The sequence below is a fragment of the Nicotiana tomentosiformis genome, chromosome 3 (genome assembly GCF_000390325.3).
Source record: "Nicotiana tomentosiformis chromosome 3, ASM39032v3, whole genome shotgun sequence".
NCBI lineage: Eukaryota > Viridiplantae > Streptophyta > Magnoliopsida > Solanales > Solanaceae > Nicotiana > Nicotiana tomentosiformis.
In genome coordinates this window covers 122,772,635-122,794,768 of record NC_090814.1, presented here as the reverse complement: position 1 = coordinate 122,794,768, position 22,134 = coordinate 122,772,635, and the positions used below count along the sequence as shown (strand labels likewise).

General features: G+C 39.8%; 1 protein-coding gene across 1 annotated transcript; it reads left to right on the top strand.

Moving 5' to 3' along the window:
- The first annotated feature begins 583 nt into the window (after nt 1-583).
- LOC138906921 (NAC domain-containing protein 78-like) lies at nt 584-1,231 on the top strand. The gene has a single exon (XM_070196583.1). It carries the CDS (start codon nt 584-586, stop codon nt 1,229-1,231), a length of 648 nt encoding a protein of 215 aa, XP_070052684.1.
- The last annotated feature ends 20,903 nt before the right edge of the window (nt 1,232-22,134 follow it).

Sequence of the window (22,134 nt, the reverse complement as noted above, 5' to 3'; positions counted from 1 at the left end):
ACATGTTAATTAGTCAATTAAAATGTGAAAAAACTTAGGAGTGGTTTTAAGGAAAGAAAGCAACTTGAGCCTCAAGCTTAACCTTGGATCCCAAGAACAGTTAATTTTAAATTTTCTATTCAACGAATGAAATTAGCTACTAAAATAAATAAAACGAAAAGGTAAGGAGACTATTTATCATATTCTTATCTTAAAACATCGAGTATTAAGTTAGTTCTTATTTTTCTTTTTATGAATTGCCCGTAAAGTTAGATCAAGAGTAAACAATTTAGGAAATATAAAATTCAGGGAAAGAAAGTAACTTGAGTCCCAAGCTCGCGTAACCTTCCCCCACATATCAACACTTTTTTCCCTCTATAGTAAATTTATTTCCTAAATTTTCTCTGTTGTAATTAACCTGATCAGATATCTATAAATAGTCCACTAAGCATTCACGTTAGTTAGCTTCCAAGCCATTCGTTTAGGGTTTACTTTCATTGTTCTTGTCTTCGAACTTCGAGAGAAACAGTAGTTCTTCTCTTTGGGTTTTGCGGTAGTTACTTGTCTCATTCTTGGGTTGATTCTCCAGACACAAGAAAAAGCCATGTCGACGCTACCAGCTGCACGCCGGCGTATTATGGGTGTTCGGTTTCACCCAACTGATGCAGAGTTGATCAACTTTCTGAAAAGATTCCTAAAGGGCGAGACTTTGTCGAGTGAATACCCTTTCCAACATGCGGATATTTATGGAGATCGGCCACCATGGGAGATATTTGGAGCTGATTCTAATTCTGAAGAGAAAGTTCGCTATTTTTTTACTCGGTTGAAGAAGCAGAAGAGCGAGCATACAAGGGTTCGTCGAACTTGCACCAACGGGACATGGAAAGGCCAAACAGGTATTGTTCCTATCACGAATGGTAAGGGAACTGTGGTGGGGTTTAGAAGAAATTTCAAGTTTCATTGTAGAAGTAAACAACGAGAGCATAACAAAATTTGGCTGATGAAAGAATATTTCGTCGGGGATGATTTCTTTAGAGAAAATAATATTCCTAAGGAGGATATTGTTGTGTGGCGAATCAAGAAGAATATAAGAGAGAAAATAGTGAGGGATGATGCAGTTTCTATGGATGAACAAGAGCTCGCTCAAATAATCAAAGCTATGTTGCATGGACCTGATGATGACTACTGCACATTGCAACCGGCGACAGTTTGTCAAGGGAACGAGACTCGCAATGAGTTCATTGTTGATTAATAGTGATGAAGGAAATCAAGTTACCATATGGGGGAACCAAAATAATATGATGGCCATGCTTACAGAGGATGCAACTACAAATTTGACTACCTTGGAACAAGAAGCATATGATCAACTTTTGACTGCTGAGATTGAGCAAGGCCACGGAGCTGATCATCAGACAAATAACAGCGAATTCTGGGAAGCGATGAATGGAATATTGGAAGGCGTTAATATTGATGTTCCTTATGATTGGTTGCAATGATCTCTGAAATCACTTCTACCTGCAGATGATTGGTCGCGCAACTTCTAGTAGATAGGAGACGTGAAAAAAGTTAGCATTTGAAGAGAAACTCGTGCATGTTGAAATCATTCTCTTTTGTGATGATAATATTTGCTGTTTATTTTTTTCAATTCCCAATAGCGAGTTCAGAAACGTACTCTTTGGTATGTACATTGTTGGTGCATTTCTTGTAGGAAAAGCAAAAAACTTAGTAAAAGAAATACAACTTGTGATTGTGTCTTCTTTTTTTGTCATAGATTTTTATCTATTGTAAAAGACTGCAGTCGTCAATACTAACTATATTTGGAAGGAAGTGGATGTTTAGGTTTTTCCCAAAAGAAATTATTTTCTCCTCATAAATAAAGGTTAAAGCAGAGAAAGAGACAGTTAACATATGCATCAATTCTATTGCATGAATTATACAGCAGTAGAATACTTCATCTTTTTCCTTCTCATTGTTCCGTTTTCCTCCCAATATAAGTGGAGTAATATGTTCCATCACGGCTGTACATGTGCAATTCAAAATCTTAATCAAAACTAGCAAGCAGATTGTGTTATCGAACTTATGCGTGGTGTTAGCACAAACAATAAGTAATTTAATTTCTTCTCTATGGAAATTGGAGAGTTCCAATTCTTGGTTTAGAGGTAATAGAAAAGATAATATTTCCATTATTGTGGTAGCAAAAGAATGGATTTAGTTGCCTAAATAGCTTATAAAGCTATATGGAAAAAGGTTGAATAGGTACAATTTCAGCTCCTATTTTCCTTCTTCGTGGCCATAACTGCTTCACATAGTTCTCTCTAAAGCAAGTATGACTAATCTCATGGATATCAAAACTTAAAAGCGTCTTCTTTCCGTTGGTTACCCATTTTATTGCTATTTATTGTTACGACCCCAAATTTCCTTCAAAGGATGTCATAATGACACATACTCTCTACCACTAGGTAAGCCTAACAAACAACAACCACTGAATAAATGTATAAATACAAGGTACTGAAAGCGGCTAAATAATGGATAAAACTGTCTGTAATTAAAATCTCACAATTTCACACCCCAAAACCGGTGAAACTGAGTCATAAGCTTTATAGAATGCTACTAAAGTGCTACTATATCACTGTCCGAAAAAGAAATACAACAGTAATGAAAATAAATGAAGGTGACTCTGAGGCCTGCGTACGTCGAGCAGACATACTTTGAAGTCTCCGGTAAAGTAGCTAGCAAGACTCTCTATCAACCGACACGAGCAGACGTACCTGAATCTGCACAAAAATATGTGCAGAAGCATAGTATGAGTACACCACATCGGTACCCAGTAAGTATCAAGACTAACCCCAGTGAAGTAGTGATGAGGGACAGTCAAGACACCTGCTTGACATGACAACCTATACAAGTATAGATATGAAACTATCAAGGGACAATACCAATAGAGAGCTAAGCATGGTAAACGACAATAATACTTGTAACAGAAAACTAGAAGCAATAAGTATCAACAAGGAACAAACTGGTAATAACACCGTAAGGTAAACCGAATATATTTTAAGTCTGGTGAAAACAAGTAAGGAAACAAGTAACAACTCAATAAGAACAACCGCTTTCATACAAGATCTACTCAAGAGTTTCCCTGAGATGCCACACCTCATAGTTTCATTTCACAATTCACGAACCCTAATCACTTGGCATCCCGTGCCCACATTACAACTCACAATTGCACGGACAACGCACATGTCGCACGGGCAATTCACGTGCCAATACCATTAATACCTCATATCTGCACGGATAACTCACGTGCTAAGGGGGTGATAATATCTCATAACCACACGGACGACTCACGTGCCAATAGTACAACTCTCACACAGAAGGCAAGTAAAAGAGAATGCATGTGAATGGTCAATATGTGTTAGGATTCATCTTCTTTAACCGATATGAGTGACTAATTACGTGTATGCTTGTACAAGTGTTCTACCACAACTCAAGTTAACAAGTAAGAACAGAGACGGTGAATGGTACATAGGAAACAACACTACGAAACGTAAAATGCATAACTCATACAAGGTCGACACACCACTACACAAATATCATCAATAACAATGCCCCCAAGCCATAGACAGTATGAAAATATAACACGGACATGTAATGGAAAAATGAAGAAGCAGCTGAGACGAAACCAAGATAATAACATAAATTAGTACTGGAAATCAATAATGGAAATAGCACAAAAAAAAGAAATTAAAGGGCTACAATGATCATGAATGGACAACAATTGCTAGAACAATAAGGAATGAAGCAACAAGAAGTATTCCCACCAAAACACTTTGCATCAGGAAATAAACAGCAAGAATCACAACGAGGTACTGCCCCGTATATAATGAGATCAAACCCAGGTACCATCTCGTATAATCAATAATCGCAACCGAGGTACCTCCTCGTATTCGCATTTCTCAATTTCAATCACAATCTTTCCTTATACTGCCGCGTGAGCCTTACATTTGAAATAGGTTTTGAAAATAGTTTTTCCGAAATAGGTACATACACTTTAGCCCATCTTATGACGCCGCGTGGATTCATATAGTTCCCCTACAAGAAACACGCACATAAGTCCCACCTTATACCGCCACATGCACATTAACCCAAACCTTATACCGTCGCATGTGCATCAATATCAACATTGCACCACAAGTACCCACATATCACAAATTGCCAACAATAACTATAGCAATGTTTTCACAACAATAGCCCATGACTCCAACACAACGTGTATGAGAATATCAACAACAATAATGGATGGAAAATGCTCAATAGGATAAATGTTTTAACAATAACCAACATCGCCTCAACATATTAGCAACTTCTACAACATCAACATCAAATAACTCAACAATGAGAAAAATAACGTGTAACCACAATATTAGATAAGACTAACTCACAATAAGGAAAAAATCTTCAACAATGAGTATCAAATAACAAAAGTCAACAAATGAAAGGGCAACATGAACAATTTATTCAACAATGATAATTTACACCGAAGAGATAACATGTGACAATAAAGGGCAATAAGATCAACTAAAGCATGAGAGCAATTTAGCAAGTAAGATGTAGGAAAATTACTAAACAATTCAACTAAAGCATTTAAGGATAGTCTAACACAATTAAGGATAATTTAGCTATGGGAATCTAGAACATAATATGGCATTTCAATTAACGCATGAAAATAGTCTAAGTAGCCTAAACCGGTCAAATACTATGTACAACCTGTGTACCCACTCGTCACCTTGCATATACGAATTTCACTTAGCATAATTGAATCAAACAATACCAATCCTAAGGGGTAGTTCCCCCATACGAAATTAGGCAAGACACTTGCCTCAAATAGACCAATTCACAACTCGGAAATAGCTTTTCCCTTAAACTCCGCCTCTACACGGCTCAAATCTAACCAAAATCGACTCAATAATATCAAACAATGCTAGGGAATTCAATTGCAATAGATAAAGTTAAGATTTTTATACTTTTCTCAAAAAGTCAATAAAAGTCAACCTGGGGCCCGCCCGGTCAAAACCCGAGTCCAATTGAAGATTTCTACTACCCATGACACCACGAGTTCATATATGTGTTTTGTTTTCAAATCCGAATCCAATTTCCCAAATTTTTATTTCCCAAATTTTCTCTTAGATTCTCATGAATTTGATGTTAAATCTAATATATAATCACGAAATATAATTGAAAATTGATTAAAATTACTTACCCAATAGTTTGGTATGAAAATCTCTCAACAAAATCGCTTCCCATCGAGGCTAGGGTTCAAAACATGGTAAAATGAAGCTAAGTCTTGGAATACTCAGCTATATGCAGGCTGGAGATGTCGCATTTGCGACACGGGGTTCGCAAATATGCGAACCCCGCAAAAGCGAGCATTTCATCGCAAAAGCGAAATATGAGACTTTCTGCTAAAGTCACATTTGCGACCAAATTCTTCGCAAATGCGAAGACAGCTACACTCGCAAAAGCGGCAGAAATCTTCGCAAAAGCAAACAGCAACACTTCACAAATGCGAGGGAGTTCTTTGCAAAAGCGAACTCTTCTCCAGCAGCCCAGGTTCCCAAATGCGAGGCTGCTTCGCAAATGCGATAGTCGTATTTGCGACAAAACATCGCAATTGCGACGAAATTAGTACCAACACTCAACAATTTAACAAAATCAATCTGAAAGCAATCCGAAACTCACCCGAGCCTCCGAAACTCCAAAACAAACACCTACACCAGTCCATAAATATAACACGAACTCGCTCGCGTGATCAAAACACTAGAATAACTTCTAGAATCACGAATCGGACGCCAAAATGCATGAAAATCATAATGAACTTCAAGAATTGCAACCACGTGTCCGAACAACATCAAATCAACCCCAAATGACACCAAATTTTGCAAGCAGTTCTAAATAACAAAACGGACATATCCCAAGTCCTAAAACCAAAATCCGGACCCGATAGCCTTAAAGTCAAACCATGGTCAAACTTCAAAAAATTCCAAACCTTTAAATTATGGACTTCCGACAAATGATGCTGAAACCTTTTAGAAATATCCAAATGCGAATCCGGGCATATGCTCAAGTTCAAAATCACCATCCATATCTAACGGTACCATCAAATCTTTGATTCGAGGTCAAATACTCAAAAAGTTAAATTTGGTCAATTCTTTCAACTTTGAGCTTCTCAATTGAGAGTCACCCCTTAAAATTATTTCTGGACAACTCAAAAACCAACGCCGACCATGCACGCGAGTTATAATACACTATGTGAAGCTATTCATGACCTCAAATTGCCGAACCGGACACAATTACTCAAAACGACCAGTCGAATCGTTACATATATTCACTTGGCTTTTAATTAGAGGAAGGATACCAACGTATTATTTACCCATCGTGGTACTTTTTTGTTCCTTTTGGATTTATTCCTTTCCATTACTTCTTTGTTTATATAAAGAGGCCGACACAAAAATTCATTGTAGTGGGAAGGCAAGTATGCAACGCCAATCAATACAAAGCCAAAACACTCTATTAATTTTTGTCACAGTTATATGCTTTTTTGTCTTTTTTGGATGTATTTTTCTCTAATAGTACTTTTTTTTTTATTCCGTTAAGAGATTTGAGACAAGTATTAAATTGTGTGGAAGGAAAAGTAAACAACCTCAAATATCGACAAAGCCAAAAAGTCCAGGACGTCAATTTTCATTCAATTGTTAGTATCCAAGTATGATTATGATATTTCGGAAAAATGAGATGTCCAAAAGTGACCGTTCATAACTAGAGTTTAAGTTGGATGTCGCATCAATATAGGGTCAGCGGGTGATGCTTTTCAATATCCTTAGATTTTTGGATAATCAGTGTAACGTGGCTAAATTTTCATGATATTTGCCAGGACATAATATCCATTATAATAAATTTGTGGATCATGACATTTGCCATGACATAATATCCATTATTAGGCCAAGGATTTCTTGCTATAAATAGAGGAGTTTCTCCTCATTTGAAAACACACAAATTCAAGAGCTTTTCACTCTTGTCTTTCTTTCTCCTTCTTTATTTCATTATAGAGTATTTTGTAAGAGAGTGAGTGTTGGGAAATACTTGTGTGAACCCTTTCTTTGGAGTGATCTTGTGAGGTTATTCTCTTGGGTTATTTGGGATTAATTAGAATATTTACTCTAATTTTGTACTCTCTTTTGTACTCTTGTTGGTATAGTGAAATTGCTCCTCTTCGCTTGTGGACGTAGGTCACTTTGACCGAACCACGTTAAATTTGTGTCTTCTTTATATTCTTTAATTGCCGTTATTATCAACTTCCATTATCTTTGTTATTGTCATTATACCGTTGTTTGGCTAAATTCCGCACTACCCGGGTTCCCGATCCTAACAAATTGGTATCAGAGCCAGATCTAACCGGGTTAGTTTAAATAGCCAAAATGACTCTAACAAAGTTTTATGTTGAGAAATTTGATCGAAGTGCAAACTTCGGAATGGCAATTAAAGATGGAAGCTATCCTAATTCAGGATGGCTTAGATTTGGCATTGCAAGGAAAGGAGAAAATGCCGGATAAAATGACGGACGAGGAGTTTGCCGTCATAGACAAAAAGGCAAAAGCAAGTATTATTTTAAATCTTTCAAATGAGGTTTTGCGTGAAGTTGCAGCAGAAAGCTCAGCCAAAGGCATATGGGAAAAGCTTAAAACCCTATATATGAAAAGAATAGTAGAAAACAGGCTTTACCTAAAGCAAAAACTCTACACTTTTCGTATGGCTGAAGGTACCTCTATACTTACTCATCTTGATACTTTTGATTCTCTTCTTATGGATTTAAGTAACATAGATGTTGAAATCAAAGATAAGGATCAAGCTGTATTATTGCTTGTTTCCTTACCCCAGTCGTTTAAACATTTAAGAGATACTATGCTTTATGGAAATGATAATATCTCTTATAAATATATCAAATCTATTTTGAAATCAAAAGAACAAATAGATAGAGATATTACTGGGAAAACTAGTGGGAACTAAGGGGAAGGCTTATTCATAAGAGGTAGATCCAATAAGAAAGATTCAAGTAGTGAGAAACATAAATCAAGGTCAAAATTCAGATACAGAAATGTCATGTGCAAATATTATCATAATAAAGGTCACATTATTTCTGAATGCTTTAAATTGAAAAACAAAGAAAAGCATACAGAAAAGAAAAATGAGCACAAAAATACTAACACTGCCGAAGCAAGTGTAGTTGCTGATGAGACTGAGGGAACTATTTTTTAGCAACTAATAATAGTTTCAAATCTAACAATGAGTGAATTTTAGATTCGGGTTGTTCTTATCATATGTGTCCCAGTCAGGATTTATTTACCACATATGAATCTATTGGGGGTGGAGTTGTCTTGATGGGCAACAATGCTGCCTGCAAAGTTATTGGAAAAGGTACAGTCTGAATCAAAATGCACGATGGTGTGGTGAGAACTCTCACCGATGTTAGACATGTTCCTGACTTGAAGAAAAATATCACCTCTTTGGGCACTCTAGAATCTCTTGGGTGCAAGTATACAGGTGAAGGTGAAGTTCTGAAATTTTCTCATGGTGCTCTTGTGATCATGAAAGCACGCAGATCTGGTACGTTGTATACTCTTTTGGGATCTACTGTTACAGGTGTTGCTGCAGCTTCAATATCAGATAAATTAGATTCTGACATCACCAAATTATGGCATATGCGATTGGGGCATATGAGTGAAAAAGGTCTTTTCATCCTCAGCAAAAAAGGTCTCTTATGTGACCAAAGTACTGGAAATATGTAGTTCTGTGAACATTGTGTATTCAGGAAATAGAAAAGAGTTAGCTTCAAATCTCCAACGATTCATAGAACAAAAAGGTACTTTGGATTACATTCATTCAGATCTTTGGGGTCCTTCACGTACCCCATCAAAAGGTGATGTCAGGTATATGTTAACTTTCATTGATGATTATTCAAGGAAAGTTTGGGTTTATTTCCTGAAAAATAAAAGTGATGTTTTCTTAAATTTCAAATAATGGAAAATTTTGATTAAGAAGCAAACAGGAAAACAGGTTAAGCGGCTTAGAACAGATAATGGCTTGGAATTTTGTAATGATGAATTCAACAAATTTTACAAGAATGAAGGAATTGCTCGACATCGTACTGTGAGAATGACACCTCAGCAAAATGGTGTGGCAGAAAGGATGAATAGAACTCTTTTGGAAAGGGCTCGTTACATGATTTCAAATGCTGGGTTAACAAACGCCTTTTGGGCAGAAGCTATCTCTACAGCTTGTTATATTGTCAACCGAGCTCCTTCTGTACCTTTGAATTTTAAGACTCCAGAGGAAGTGTGGTCAGGTACTCCTGCTAATTATTCTGATTTAAAGATATTTGGTTGCCCTGCATACATGCATGTAAATGATGGAAAATTAGAGCCAAGGGCTAAAAAGTAAATTTTCCTTAGGTATGCATCTGGGGTGAAAGGATACCGACTATGGTATCCTGATCTCATGGCACCAAAATTTATAATTAGCAGAGATGTAACCTTTGATGAATCCTCTATGTTACATTCTAGAAAAGAGTCTTCTAGTTCTTGTGATACAGATAAAGAAAAGTGTACAGAAAACTAGGTTGAGATTGAGGTTGGCTTTCCTTTTGAGCCAAGCTCATCAGCAAGTATAGTATAGTATGAGTACGTAAATCAACGCATACCCAGTAAGTATCCCGCCTAATCTCGAAGAAGTAGTGACGAGGGGTCGACTTCGACACTTACTATGGGCTATAAATAAAATGTCAATGATATAATTAAGCATGGAATGTAGAACGATTGTAAGCTCAATATCATGAAATAAGTAAACAATTCTTTTGTTCTTAAGTAATTTCCAAATTTATTTTCGTCATTTAACATTTTTGTATCTCGGGCCAATGAAAGCAATATCAATTATTATCAATTCCAAAAATATATCATGCCAAATCATGTCGAGGTCGTACGACCCGATCCAACATAATATTTCAACTGTGCACTGTCAAGGGTCAAACGGCACGAACCATAGATGCATCTATCTGCTACCGAGGTATTCGACCCGCTCCACAAAAGAGAAAAAAACACATTTAAACAGCCAATTAAGGATTCATTAAGGGGAAAATATTCCAAGAATTTTAAATTCTCATTTAACGGTCAAGTAAATGAAGTATAACTTTTTTATAATTCATTTATCGAGTTTCTAAGTGTTTTAAACAATTAAATTAACAAGTAGGGCGCAACATCGCAAGTACAACATGATATGGGTCCGAGACTACCCAGACATAAGCATAATAGTAGCTACACACGGACTCTCATCACCTCGTGCGTACGTAGCCTCCACAATAGAAGCATATAATAATTTGATTCACCTATGGGGTTAATTTTCTCTTACAAGGTTAGAAAAAAGACTTACCTCACTTCGAAGTTTCATAGCCGGCTCCCAAGCCTTTCCAACAACTCAAACCGATGCCCAATGCTCCAAAACTAGTCAATAAATGTGCAAACCCATAAAAATATACTCTAATACTCACAACAATTCGATTTAAACAAATTTCCAACTCCGCTCGAAAAGTCGGTAAATATCGCCCTCGGGCCCACGTGCCCGGATTCCGAAAATCTTTGAAGAAAAACACTACCCATAGCACTACGAACTCAAATATATAAATTATTCTCAATTTCATGTCCAATTTCGCGGTCAAAATCCAAAAAATACCAATTTTTAGGTTTTTCTTCAAAATCCCAAATTTTCACAAATTTTCAAGTCTAAATCCATATATAATCTAAGTATTTATCTTGCAATAGGTGGGAATCACTTACTTTGACATAGATGACGAAAATCTCCCTTCCAAGAGCTCCAAAAATCACCCAACCAAATGGAAAATGGAGGAAAAAAGGCCAAATCTCGTCTTTAAAACTTCACTGCCCAGGTCCGCCTTCTTCGCGATCACGGAAAGACCATCGCGACCTCGAAGGCCAAAGAAACACTGCCTCCAATTTCCTCTTCGCGTTCATGACCAAAGCCTCGTGTTCGCGATGCCTTCAGGCCCTACTCATTTGCGGTTGAAGTTTCGCGTTCGCGAAGGCTAAATGACTCCAAGCCCCCGCTCCCTCTCTTCTTCGTGTTCACGTAGCCTTGGCCGCGTTCGCGAAGGCCTTCCCAGCTACTGCCTCGCGTTCGCGTCCACTGCCTCGCATTCGCATCCACTGCCTCGCATTCGCGAAGGCTAAATTCCAGCAGCTCAAAGTTCCTCTTTACGAACGAGGACTCCCTTCGCGTTCGCGAAGAAGGAAACCAGATACCAGCAACAACAGTTCCAAAACAGCTCGAATTGATCCGAAACCACCCCGAAACACACCCGAGGTCCCCGGGACCCCGTCCAATCACACCAACCAGTCCCATAATATAACACGGACCAACCAGTCCCATAACATAACACGGACCTGCTCGAGACTTCAAATCACATCAAACAACACTAAAACCATGAATCGCACCCTAAATCAAGCTTAATGAACTTTAGAACTTCAAACTTCAACCTTCGATACCGAAACCTATAAAATCACGTCCGATTGACCTCAAATTTTGCACTCAAGTCACAATTGACATAACGGACCTACCCCAACTTTCGGAATTGGAATCCGACCCCGATATCAAAAAGTCCACTCCCGACCAAACTTTTCAAAAACCTTCAAATTTCTAACTTTTGCCAAATGACCTCGAAATGACCTACGGACCTCCAAATCCACATCCGGACGCGCTCCTAATACTAGAATCACCATACGGAGCTATTCCCCGACTCGGAATCCCAAACAAACATTGATAACATTGAAATACACTTCAATCCAAATTTATAAAATTCTTTCAAAATGCCAACTTCTACAATAGGCGCCGAAACGTTCCCGGGTCATCCAAAATCCGTTCCGGACATACGCCCAAGTCCAAAATCATCATACGAACTTGTTGGAACCTTCAAATTCCGATTCCGAGGCCGTTTACTTAAAAGTCACACTTTAGTCAATTCTTCTAACTTAAAGCTTCCGAAATTAGAATTTTCTTTCCAAATCAACTCCGAACTTCCCGAAATTAAATTCCGGTCACGCGTACAAGTCATAATACCTGAAGTGAAGCTGCTCAGGATCTCAAACCACTGAATAATGCGCTAGGGCTCAAAACGACCGGTCGAGTCGTTACATTCTCTCCCACTTAAACATATATTCGTCCTCGAACGTGTTAAGAACTGCTCTGGAGTTGTCTGAAATCACTGTTTAACACCTCGTGCACCTACCCGTGCTACCACAACTCAGTTGAGCACATTAGCTCTAGCAAATCTGAAGATCCTCCCCTCTATTTAGGCAAATAAGCCTTAGAGCCAAATTCCAACATACGAACACCATTTCAATCACTACACGATGTACCAATACATGATTGTATACTCTCACTGAATTCACACCATGCACCGCATTATTCACATGACCATAATAACAACCTCTGACGACAATAGCCGAAATCCCACGAATCTGATGCTCACAACACACCTCATGACACATATAAATCTTTTTACAATTCTCGAAATGCCACGACAGAGAAGATGTGTAGAATTCATAGCCACCTACCGAATTACAATTTATAGAGTCTCTCCTCCCGACAAGAAACATTACCTCATTTTGGACTGAATAACAATATCTACTCTTTAATATGCTTCATATAAATCTGATCGTACTGATCCCATGTCCAATAATCTCTTCTCACCCAGTACAAGCTGCTCAGGCAATAAGCCATCTCAAACACTGCCAAAAATCTCATATGATGCCACAATGTACCCACAAGCTACAAACTCGAATGTGATACATAAGGAAATGAACTCTGGAAGGATCTACTCAGCCCACGTAACTAATTTAAACAACCGAAAAGATGTTATGAACCTTTCTTAGGAAATGAGAAGCAAAACACACAATAATAGATATGAGAAACTGTACTCAATGACACACTGTTGCGGCGTGCAGCCCGATCCACACATGATACCGTTGCGGTGTGCAACCCGATCCAACCATGATACCCGTGGCGGCGTGCCACTTGATCCAAACAACATATCTGTGGCGGCGTGCCACCCGATTCAACCATATACCTGTGGCGGCGTGCCACCCGATCCACACATGGCAATAAATAGGGAAGTACCCCTCAAACCAAACCGCTTATACCTACGAAATACCCGAATGCCAACCATAAGCACGCCAAGTGCATAATACAAATCACGGGGAGACGGATAGCGCCATAAGCTACAAAACTCAAGCACGACTAAGGTGCAATAAATGACATGCATCTCGGGAGCCATCCTGCTCATATAACACCACAAACTATACGGGATCTCAATACGAATGCGAATAATCCAACTCCCTCACAACCCACAAGGCACAATAGAGACTACACGAAAAGGCCGACAACAGAAATATCACCCAAGGCCCGAAGACCCCTCCGAAAACAACGCTATGCTGAAATGAACACATCCGTCCTGATATAGAGCCCGCATTCACATTTAGATTCATCCATAGACCTCAAGTCAATTCTGATCATACCGCACTGGGCTAATAAGCTTTCAAGGATCCACAACAACCCTTTTCCCATGACACATAAGAATAACCGTCAAATCCGAAACAACTTCCACAATTCACAACCAACTGAATAACGCTCCTTTCAGGCCTAAACTCTCACATTAGCGATAGTACCAAATTTCCATACATGGTTCCAATCTTTAATCAATCAAGTGACTATATATCACACTTATACAATCTTCCTGTGGGATACGCTCCCACGACCTTCCGCACCAGGTAACAAGTTTGTACATCCATACCACCGGCCACACTAATGCTGTAAAGCAAATCAAGAAGCCGCAAATCAGTACACCAAGCCTCTTACATAGGACACCAATTTCAGGTGACACTAAAGACAATACCAGCTCACTCTAAACATCTGAATTCTTCCCTGATCATCCGAGCTCGTGACATTTTTGTCAACACCGAACCGCAACCTTGATCCTCAGCTTCCAATTTCCCATGCCGGTCACTACACCTAACATGCCAATACGTGAGAGTACCAGAATTCCATAATAACCCCTGAACCACTAATAGAATATACAATTCATCATATAGGAACCTCCCACTTGACGCATTTCAGGAGAACAATTGCAACACGTGACTGAATTCTCATAACCGCAGAAAATACAACCCCAAGTAGTGGTCTAATCCACCATGCCCCTCCGGGATCCATTTTCACACAACAGGCCATATGAATCGAATACCTCCCAAATCAACCAAGTTGTGGTGGCACTCAAGCCCAAGTGTACAACCACAAACTACATGTATAACTTCACGCTGGAGAAACTGGTCACTACCATAACCGTGCTGATTCAACCATTACCAACCGAGTCACTTCTTCTAATTTACTCGGGACTTGCCCTAGAAATAATAATAGCTCTATTCAAAGCATCATGAACCCAAATCCGCACTCATCCTGAGTGACCTTATTTCACGAGACCACGTTTGTCTCAAAACCCAAAAACCATCTCATACCCTCCTTATGCGCACACTCGCATCTTCAACTGGTACACCCATTCTGATATTTCCTTTACGAATCCGAAGTTATTTTCTCCTATTCCTCCAATGCTACATCGCAGACCGAAGACAACATAAAGCACTCCAAGCCCCTTTTCATAATCTGCTGCAAAAGCTCGATACTCAACCATACTACGGACTCGAAATCATTAAGTACCACACTCTAACTTTTGAATCCACTAGGACCGTTGTTGAGAGTCACCCACTCTGACTTGGTCCTAAATATAATCAACTCCAAGGCCCTACTAGCACAGGTACACCCTCTCAAATAAGCAACCGACTAAATTCCTTTTCCCTGTACATCACATCCACACGAAGCATAGACTCTAAGTCTTCCCCAAAACCTGAACATGAACTGATAAAATATAACACATATTCCTCAAATCTTTGGCTCAAATCACCACTGATGTTCTCTTTCCTTAGTCGTAGCAACCCATCAATATGTCGATAACCAGAAACCTTACAAGTAGACAACCATGCAATCTAATCGTAGGCGGTGGGGCTCTCCGAAGGCAAATTGATGAAGACCATAACACCGGCGAACTTAACACATTCAATCCAGGGCGACGACACCACATCACAGATGAAAATTCCATCATGCTTGAAATACCAAGTCTCGTTACTTTGTCAACCCAAACCTGAACATTCATAGTCCGATTGCCTTTCCTTTGCTGGAAATAAAATACTGGATCTCTGAATCATACACTGAGTAAACCTCCTTCCAAGTCATTCACTGCTTCGACGCATAGACAAGCATCCTACCCTTACACAAACACGATGCGATAGCAACGCACGAATCGTCATAACAATCAATGCCAAACCTCAAAACCTTAGGTATTACTAATACCGAGCTGAAATGACAGAATGGCCTTCTGCAATGACAATAGCCCAATCAAATGCGCAGGGAGAAACAACCCGCACCACATCTGTAGTACCATTAAAATTCCTCGATTCCCAATTTATAACAAGCGCTTCACGTCGCATAAGACTGAATAGGAAGGGAATGAAGGCATAAGCCTCAAAGGAATCGAATCGCACGATGAGGAATCAAGAAGGGAAGTGCTCCTAACAGTCCTGTAGCCTCTCAAAGATAAGTACAGACGTCTCCGTACCGATCCATAAGACTCTACTAGACTCTCTCATGACTCGTGAGACCTAAGTGAACCTTGTGCTCTGATACCATGTTATCACGACCCAACATCCATTAAAGGTCGTGATGACGCCGAACACCGCTGTCAGGTAAGCCAAAATAAATACTTAATTGGGTTCTCATTTTTAATATTCTTGAAATCATATTTCCTTCAACTAAATAATAGAAGTTGGAATTTACAGAGTAAATAATAATATTATTAACGATTTCAACACAGGACAACCCAAATCACCCCAAAACCCGGTGTCACAAGTGCATGAGCCTCAACTAGGAATGTAAAATAAAATACAACATCTGTCCGGAATATAAATTTGGACAGGAGAAAATTAAATACTCTGAAGGAGACTCTGCTGGCTGCGGACTCGTAACGTGGAATGCATCTCACCGAAATCCCCGCAATAACCGCGCCTCTGCGCCCAAAAGGCCACTAGACATATATGCACCTGCACAAAAATATGCAGCAAGTGCAGCATGAGTACGTAAATAAACTCGTACCCAGTAAGTATCCCGCCTAACCTCGAAGAAGTAGTGACGAGGGGTCGACTTCGACACCTACTATGGGCTATAAATAAAATGTCAATGATATAATTAAGCATGGATTACGTAGAACGACTGTAAGCTGAATATCATGAAATAAGTAAACAATTATTTTGTTCATAAAAAAATTTCCAAATTTATTTTCGTCATTTAACATTTTGTATCTCGGGCCAATGAAAGCAATATCAATTATTATCAATTCCAAAAATATATCATGCGCAAATCATGCCGAGGTCGTACAGCCCGATCCAACATAATATTTAAACTGTGCACTGCCGAGGGTCGAACGACACGAATTGTAGATGCATCTATCTACTACCGAGGCATTCAGCCCGCTCCACAAAAGAGAAACAAACACATTTAAACAGCATATTCAAGATTCATTAAGGAGCAAATATTCCAAGAATTTCAAATTCTCATTTAACGGTCTAGTAAATGAAATTTAACCTTTTTACAATTCCTTTATCGAGTTTCTAAGTGTTTTAAATAATTAAATTAACAAGTAAGGCGTAACATCGCAAGTACAATATGATATGGATCCGAGACTACCCAGACATAAGCATAATAGTAGCTACGCACGGACTCTCGTCACCTCGTATGTACGTAGCCCCCACAATAGAAGAACATAATAATTTGATTCACCTATAGGGTTAATTCCCCCCTTACAAGGTTAGAAAGGTGACTTACATCGTTCCAAAGTTCCATAGCCGGTTCCCAAGCCTTTCCAACAACTCAAACCGATACCCAACACTCCAAAACTAGTCAATAAATGTGCAAACCCATAAAAATACACTCTAATACTCACAACAATTCGATTTAAACAAATTCCCAACTCCGCTCGAAAAGTCAGTAAAAATCACCCTCGGGCCCACATGCCCGGATTCCGAAATTGTTTGAAGACAAACAATACCCATAACACTACGAACTCAAATATATAATTTATTCTAAATTTCATGTCCAATTTCGCGGTCAAAATTCAAAAAATACCAATTTTTAGGTATTTCTTCAAAATCCCAAATTTCCATAAATTTTCAAGTCTAAATCCATATATAATCTAAGTATTTAACTTGCAATAGGTGGGAATCACTTACCTTGACATAGATGACGAAAATCTCCCTTCCAAGAGCTCCAAAAATCGCCCAACCAAATAAAAAATGGAGGAAAAATGGCCAAATCCCATCTTTAAAACTTCACTGCCCAGGTACGCCCTTCTTTGCGATCGCGGAAAGACCATCGCTGTCACGACCCAAAAGCCGTTAAAGGTCGTGATGGTGCAGGACACCACTGTCAGGCAAGCCAACACTAAATAGTTAATTACATTCTCATTTTTTAATACTTTTGAAGTCATAAAGTTCCTTCAATTTTACTGGTAAAAGATGAACTTAGCATAATAAATTATAATGTTTCCCAATTACAATACTTAACATCCCATAATCATCCCAGAACCCGGTGTCACAAGTGCATGAGCATTTATTAAGAGATGAAATAAAATACAGCAACTGTCCGGAATACAAACTTGGACAGGAAAGAAAATGTAAATACTCTTAAGGAGACTCTACTGGCTGTGGATCGTAACATGAGATGCAGCTCACCTAATTCCCCGTATCGACCACGCCGCTGCATCCACAAGGCCGCTAAATGCATATGTGCATGTACAACAAAATGTACAGCAAGTGTAGTATGAGTACGAAAACAACGCGTACCCAGTAAGTATCCAGTTTAATCTCGAAGAAGTAGTGACGAGAGGTCGACTCCGACACTTACTATGGGCATCAATAATATAATTAGTCGTGGATTTATTAAAAACGACAGTAAACTCAAGAAAATCATGAATCAAGTAAACAATTTCTTTGATAATAAGAGGTTTCCAAATTCATATTTCATCATTTATCAATTTATCTTAGACCAGGGAGGCAATATCATTATTTATAAATTTCAAGGCAAGCAATACAAGCATGCGCAAATCATGCCGAGGTCTTACGTCCCGATCCAACAAATATTTAAACTGTGCATTGCCAGAGGGTCGAATGGCGCGAACCATAGATGCATCTATTTAATTTGCCGAGGCGTTCGGCCCGTTCCACAAAGATAAACACATTCAAACAGTCAATCGAGAATTCATCAAGGGGAAATTATCCAAGGAAATGGCAATTGCTCTTTTAACAGTCAAGAAATGATGTTTAGCTTTTTAGAAAATTTATTTACCAAGTTCGATATGATTTAAGCATTTTAAATTGACAACACGTTGCAGATATTACAAGTAGAGCATGCTTTGGGTCCTAGACTACCCGGACTTAAGCATAATAGTAGCTACGCACGGACTCTCGTCACCTCGTGCGTACGCAACTCCCACAAATAGGAGCACATATTGATTTATTTCACCTATGGGGTAAATTCCTTCTTACAAGGTTAGAAAGGAGACTTACCTCGCTCCGAAACTCCATAACCGGCTCCCAAGCCCTTCCGACGACTCAAACCGATGCCCAACACTCCAAAACTTGACATAGATGATGAAGATGGAGCTCCAAAATCGCTCCTATTTCGGCTCCCATGGAGGAAAATGAAATGAAAAGGGCCAAACTCCCGTTTAAAACAATCTGCCCAGATGCTGCCCTTCTTCTTCGCGAACGCGGAACCTTCCTCACATTCGCGAAGCACACGAGTCACTTCCCTAGTATTTCTCTTATGCGAACGCGAGGTTCCTCCCGCGAACGCGAAGCACACTGGGCCTGACCTTCGCGAACGCGATCCTTTTTACGCGAACGCGAAGCACAACCTCCCATGCCTCATAGTAACCCTTCGCGAACGCAATCCCTTCTTTGCGAACGCGAAGGGTAAATCCCAGCAGTCCTCAACTTCCTCTACACGAACGCGGGAATTCCTTCGCGAACGCGTATAGAAGGAAACCAGACACCAGCAAATCTGATGCTTCAGCCATTCCCCAAGTCCAAATTCCAATCGGTTAACTATCCAAAATCCACCCGAGTCCCCCGGGACCTCAACCAATTATACCAACACGTCCCAAAACACATCACGAACTTAGTCGAGCCTTCAAATCACATCAAACAACGCTAAAACCATGAATCACACTCCAATTCAAGCTTTATGAACTTTAAAACTTCAATCTTCTTCGTTCGATGCCGAAACCTAACAAATCACGTCCGATTGACCTCAAATTTTGTACACAAGTCGTATTTGACATTACGGACCTAGTACAACTTCCGGAATCAAAATCTGACCCCGATATCGAAAGGTCCACTTTTGGTCAAACTTCTTAAAACCTTCAAATTTCTACTTCAGCCAAATGACTCCAAAATGACCTACGGACCTCCGAATCCACTTCCAGACGCGTCCCCAATACCAGAATCACCATACGGAGCTATTCCCAAGCACGAAATCCCAAACGGAAATCGAAAATATTGAAATGCACTTCGACCCAAATTTATGAAATTCTTCCAAATGCTAACTTCCACAATAGGCGCCGTAATGCTCCCGGGTCATCCAAAATCTAATTCGGACATACGCCCAAGTCTGAAATCATCATACAAACCTATTGGAACCTTCAAATCCTGATTCCGAGGTCGTTTAGTCAAAATCAATCCTTAGTCAGATTCTTCTAACTTAAAGCCTCCGAAATGAGATTTAAGCATTTTAAAACAATCTTCCTTGATGCTGCCCTTCTTCTTCGCGAATGCGGAACCTTCCTCGTGTTCACGAAGAACACGAGTCACTGCCCCAGTATTTCCTTACGCAAATAAGAGGTTCCTCCCGCGAACGCGAAGCACACCTAGCCAAACCTTCGCGAACGCGATCCTTTTTACGCGAACGCGAAGCACAACCTCCCATGCCTCATAGTAACCCTTCGCGAACGCAATCCCTTCTTTGCGAACGCGAAGGGTAAATCCCAGCAGTCCTCAACTTCCTCTACACGAACGCGGGAATTCCTTCGCGAACGCGTATAGAAGGAAACCAGACACCAGCAAATCTGATGCTTCAGCCATTGCCCAAGTCCAAATTCCAATCGGTTAACTATCCGAAATCCACCCGAGGCCCCCGGGACCTCAACCAATTATACCAACACGTCCCAAAACACATCACGAACTTAGTCGAGCCTTCAAATCACATCAAACAATGCTAAAACCATGAATCGCACTCCAATTCAAGCTTTATAAACGTTAGAACTTCAATCTTCTTCGTTCGATACCGAAACCTAACAAATCACGTACGATTGACCTCAAATTTTGTACACAAGTCGTATTTGACATTACGGACCTACTCCAACTTTCGGAATCAAAATCTGACCCCGATATCGAAAGGTCCACTTTCGGTCAAACTTCTCAAAACCTTCAAATTTCTACTTCAGCCAAATGACTCCAAAATGACCTACGGACCTCCGAATCCACTTCCAGACGCGTCCCCAATACCAGAATCACCATACGGAGCTATTCCCAGGCACGAAATCCCAAACGGAAATCGAAAATATTGAAATGCACTTCGACCCAAATTTATGAAATTCTTCCAAATGCTAACTTCCACAATAGGCGCCGTAATGCTCCCGGGTCATCCAAAATCTAATTCGGACATACGTCCAAGTCTGAAATCATCATACAAACCTATTGGAACCTTCAAATCCTGATTCCGAGGTCGTTTAGTCAAAATCAATCCTTAGTCAGATTCTTCTAACTTAAAGCCTCCGAAATGAGATTTAAGCATTTTAAAACAATCTTCCCTGATGCTGCCCTTCTTCTTCGCGAACGCGGAACCTTCCTCGTGTTCACGAAGAACACGAGTCACTGCCCCAGTATTTCCCTTACGCAAATAAGAGGTTCCTCCCGCGAACGCGAAGCACACCTAGCCAACCTTCGCGAACGCGATCCTTTTTACGCGAACGCGAAGCACAACCTCCCATGCCTCATAGTAACCCTTCGCGAACGTAATCCCTTCTTTGCGAACGCGAAGGGTAAATCCCAGCAGTCCTCAACTTCCTCTACACGAACGCGGGAATTCCTTCGCGAACACGTATAGAAGGAAACCAGACACCAGCAAATCTGATGCTTCAGCCATTGCCCAAGTCCAAATTCCAATCGGTTAACTATCCGAAATCCACCCGAGGCCCCCGGGACCTCAACCAATTATACCAACACATCCCAAAACACATCACGAACTTAGTCGAGCCTTCAAATCACATCAAACAACGCTAAAACCATGAATCGCACTCCAATTCAAGCTTTATGAACTTTAGAACTTCAATCTTCTTCGTTCGATACTGAAACCTAACAAATCACGTACGATTGACCTCAAATTTTGTACACAAGTCGTATTTGACATTACGGACCTACTCCAACTTTCGGAATCAAAATCTGACCCCGATATCGAAAGGTCCACTTTCGGTCAAACTTCTCAAAACCTTCAAATTTCTACTTCAGCCAAATGACTTCAAAATGACCTACGGACCTCCGAATCCACTTCCAGACGCGTCCCCAATACCAGAATCACTATACTGAGCTATTCCCAGGCACGAAATCCCAAACGAAAATCGAAAATATTGAAATGCACTTCCACTCAAATTTATGAAATTCTTCCAAATGCTAACTTCCACAATAAGCGCCGTAATGCTCCCGGGTCATCCAAAACCTAATTCGGACATACGCCCAAGTCTGAAATCATCATACGAACCTATTGGAACCTTCAAATCCTGATTACGAGGTCATTTACTCAAAATCAACCCTTAGTTTCAACTATTTGAAATCTTGAATAGTTTCATATGAGAATTCTCTTTCCCAATCAACTCCGAAATCT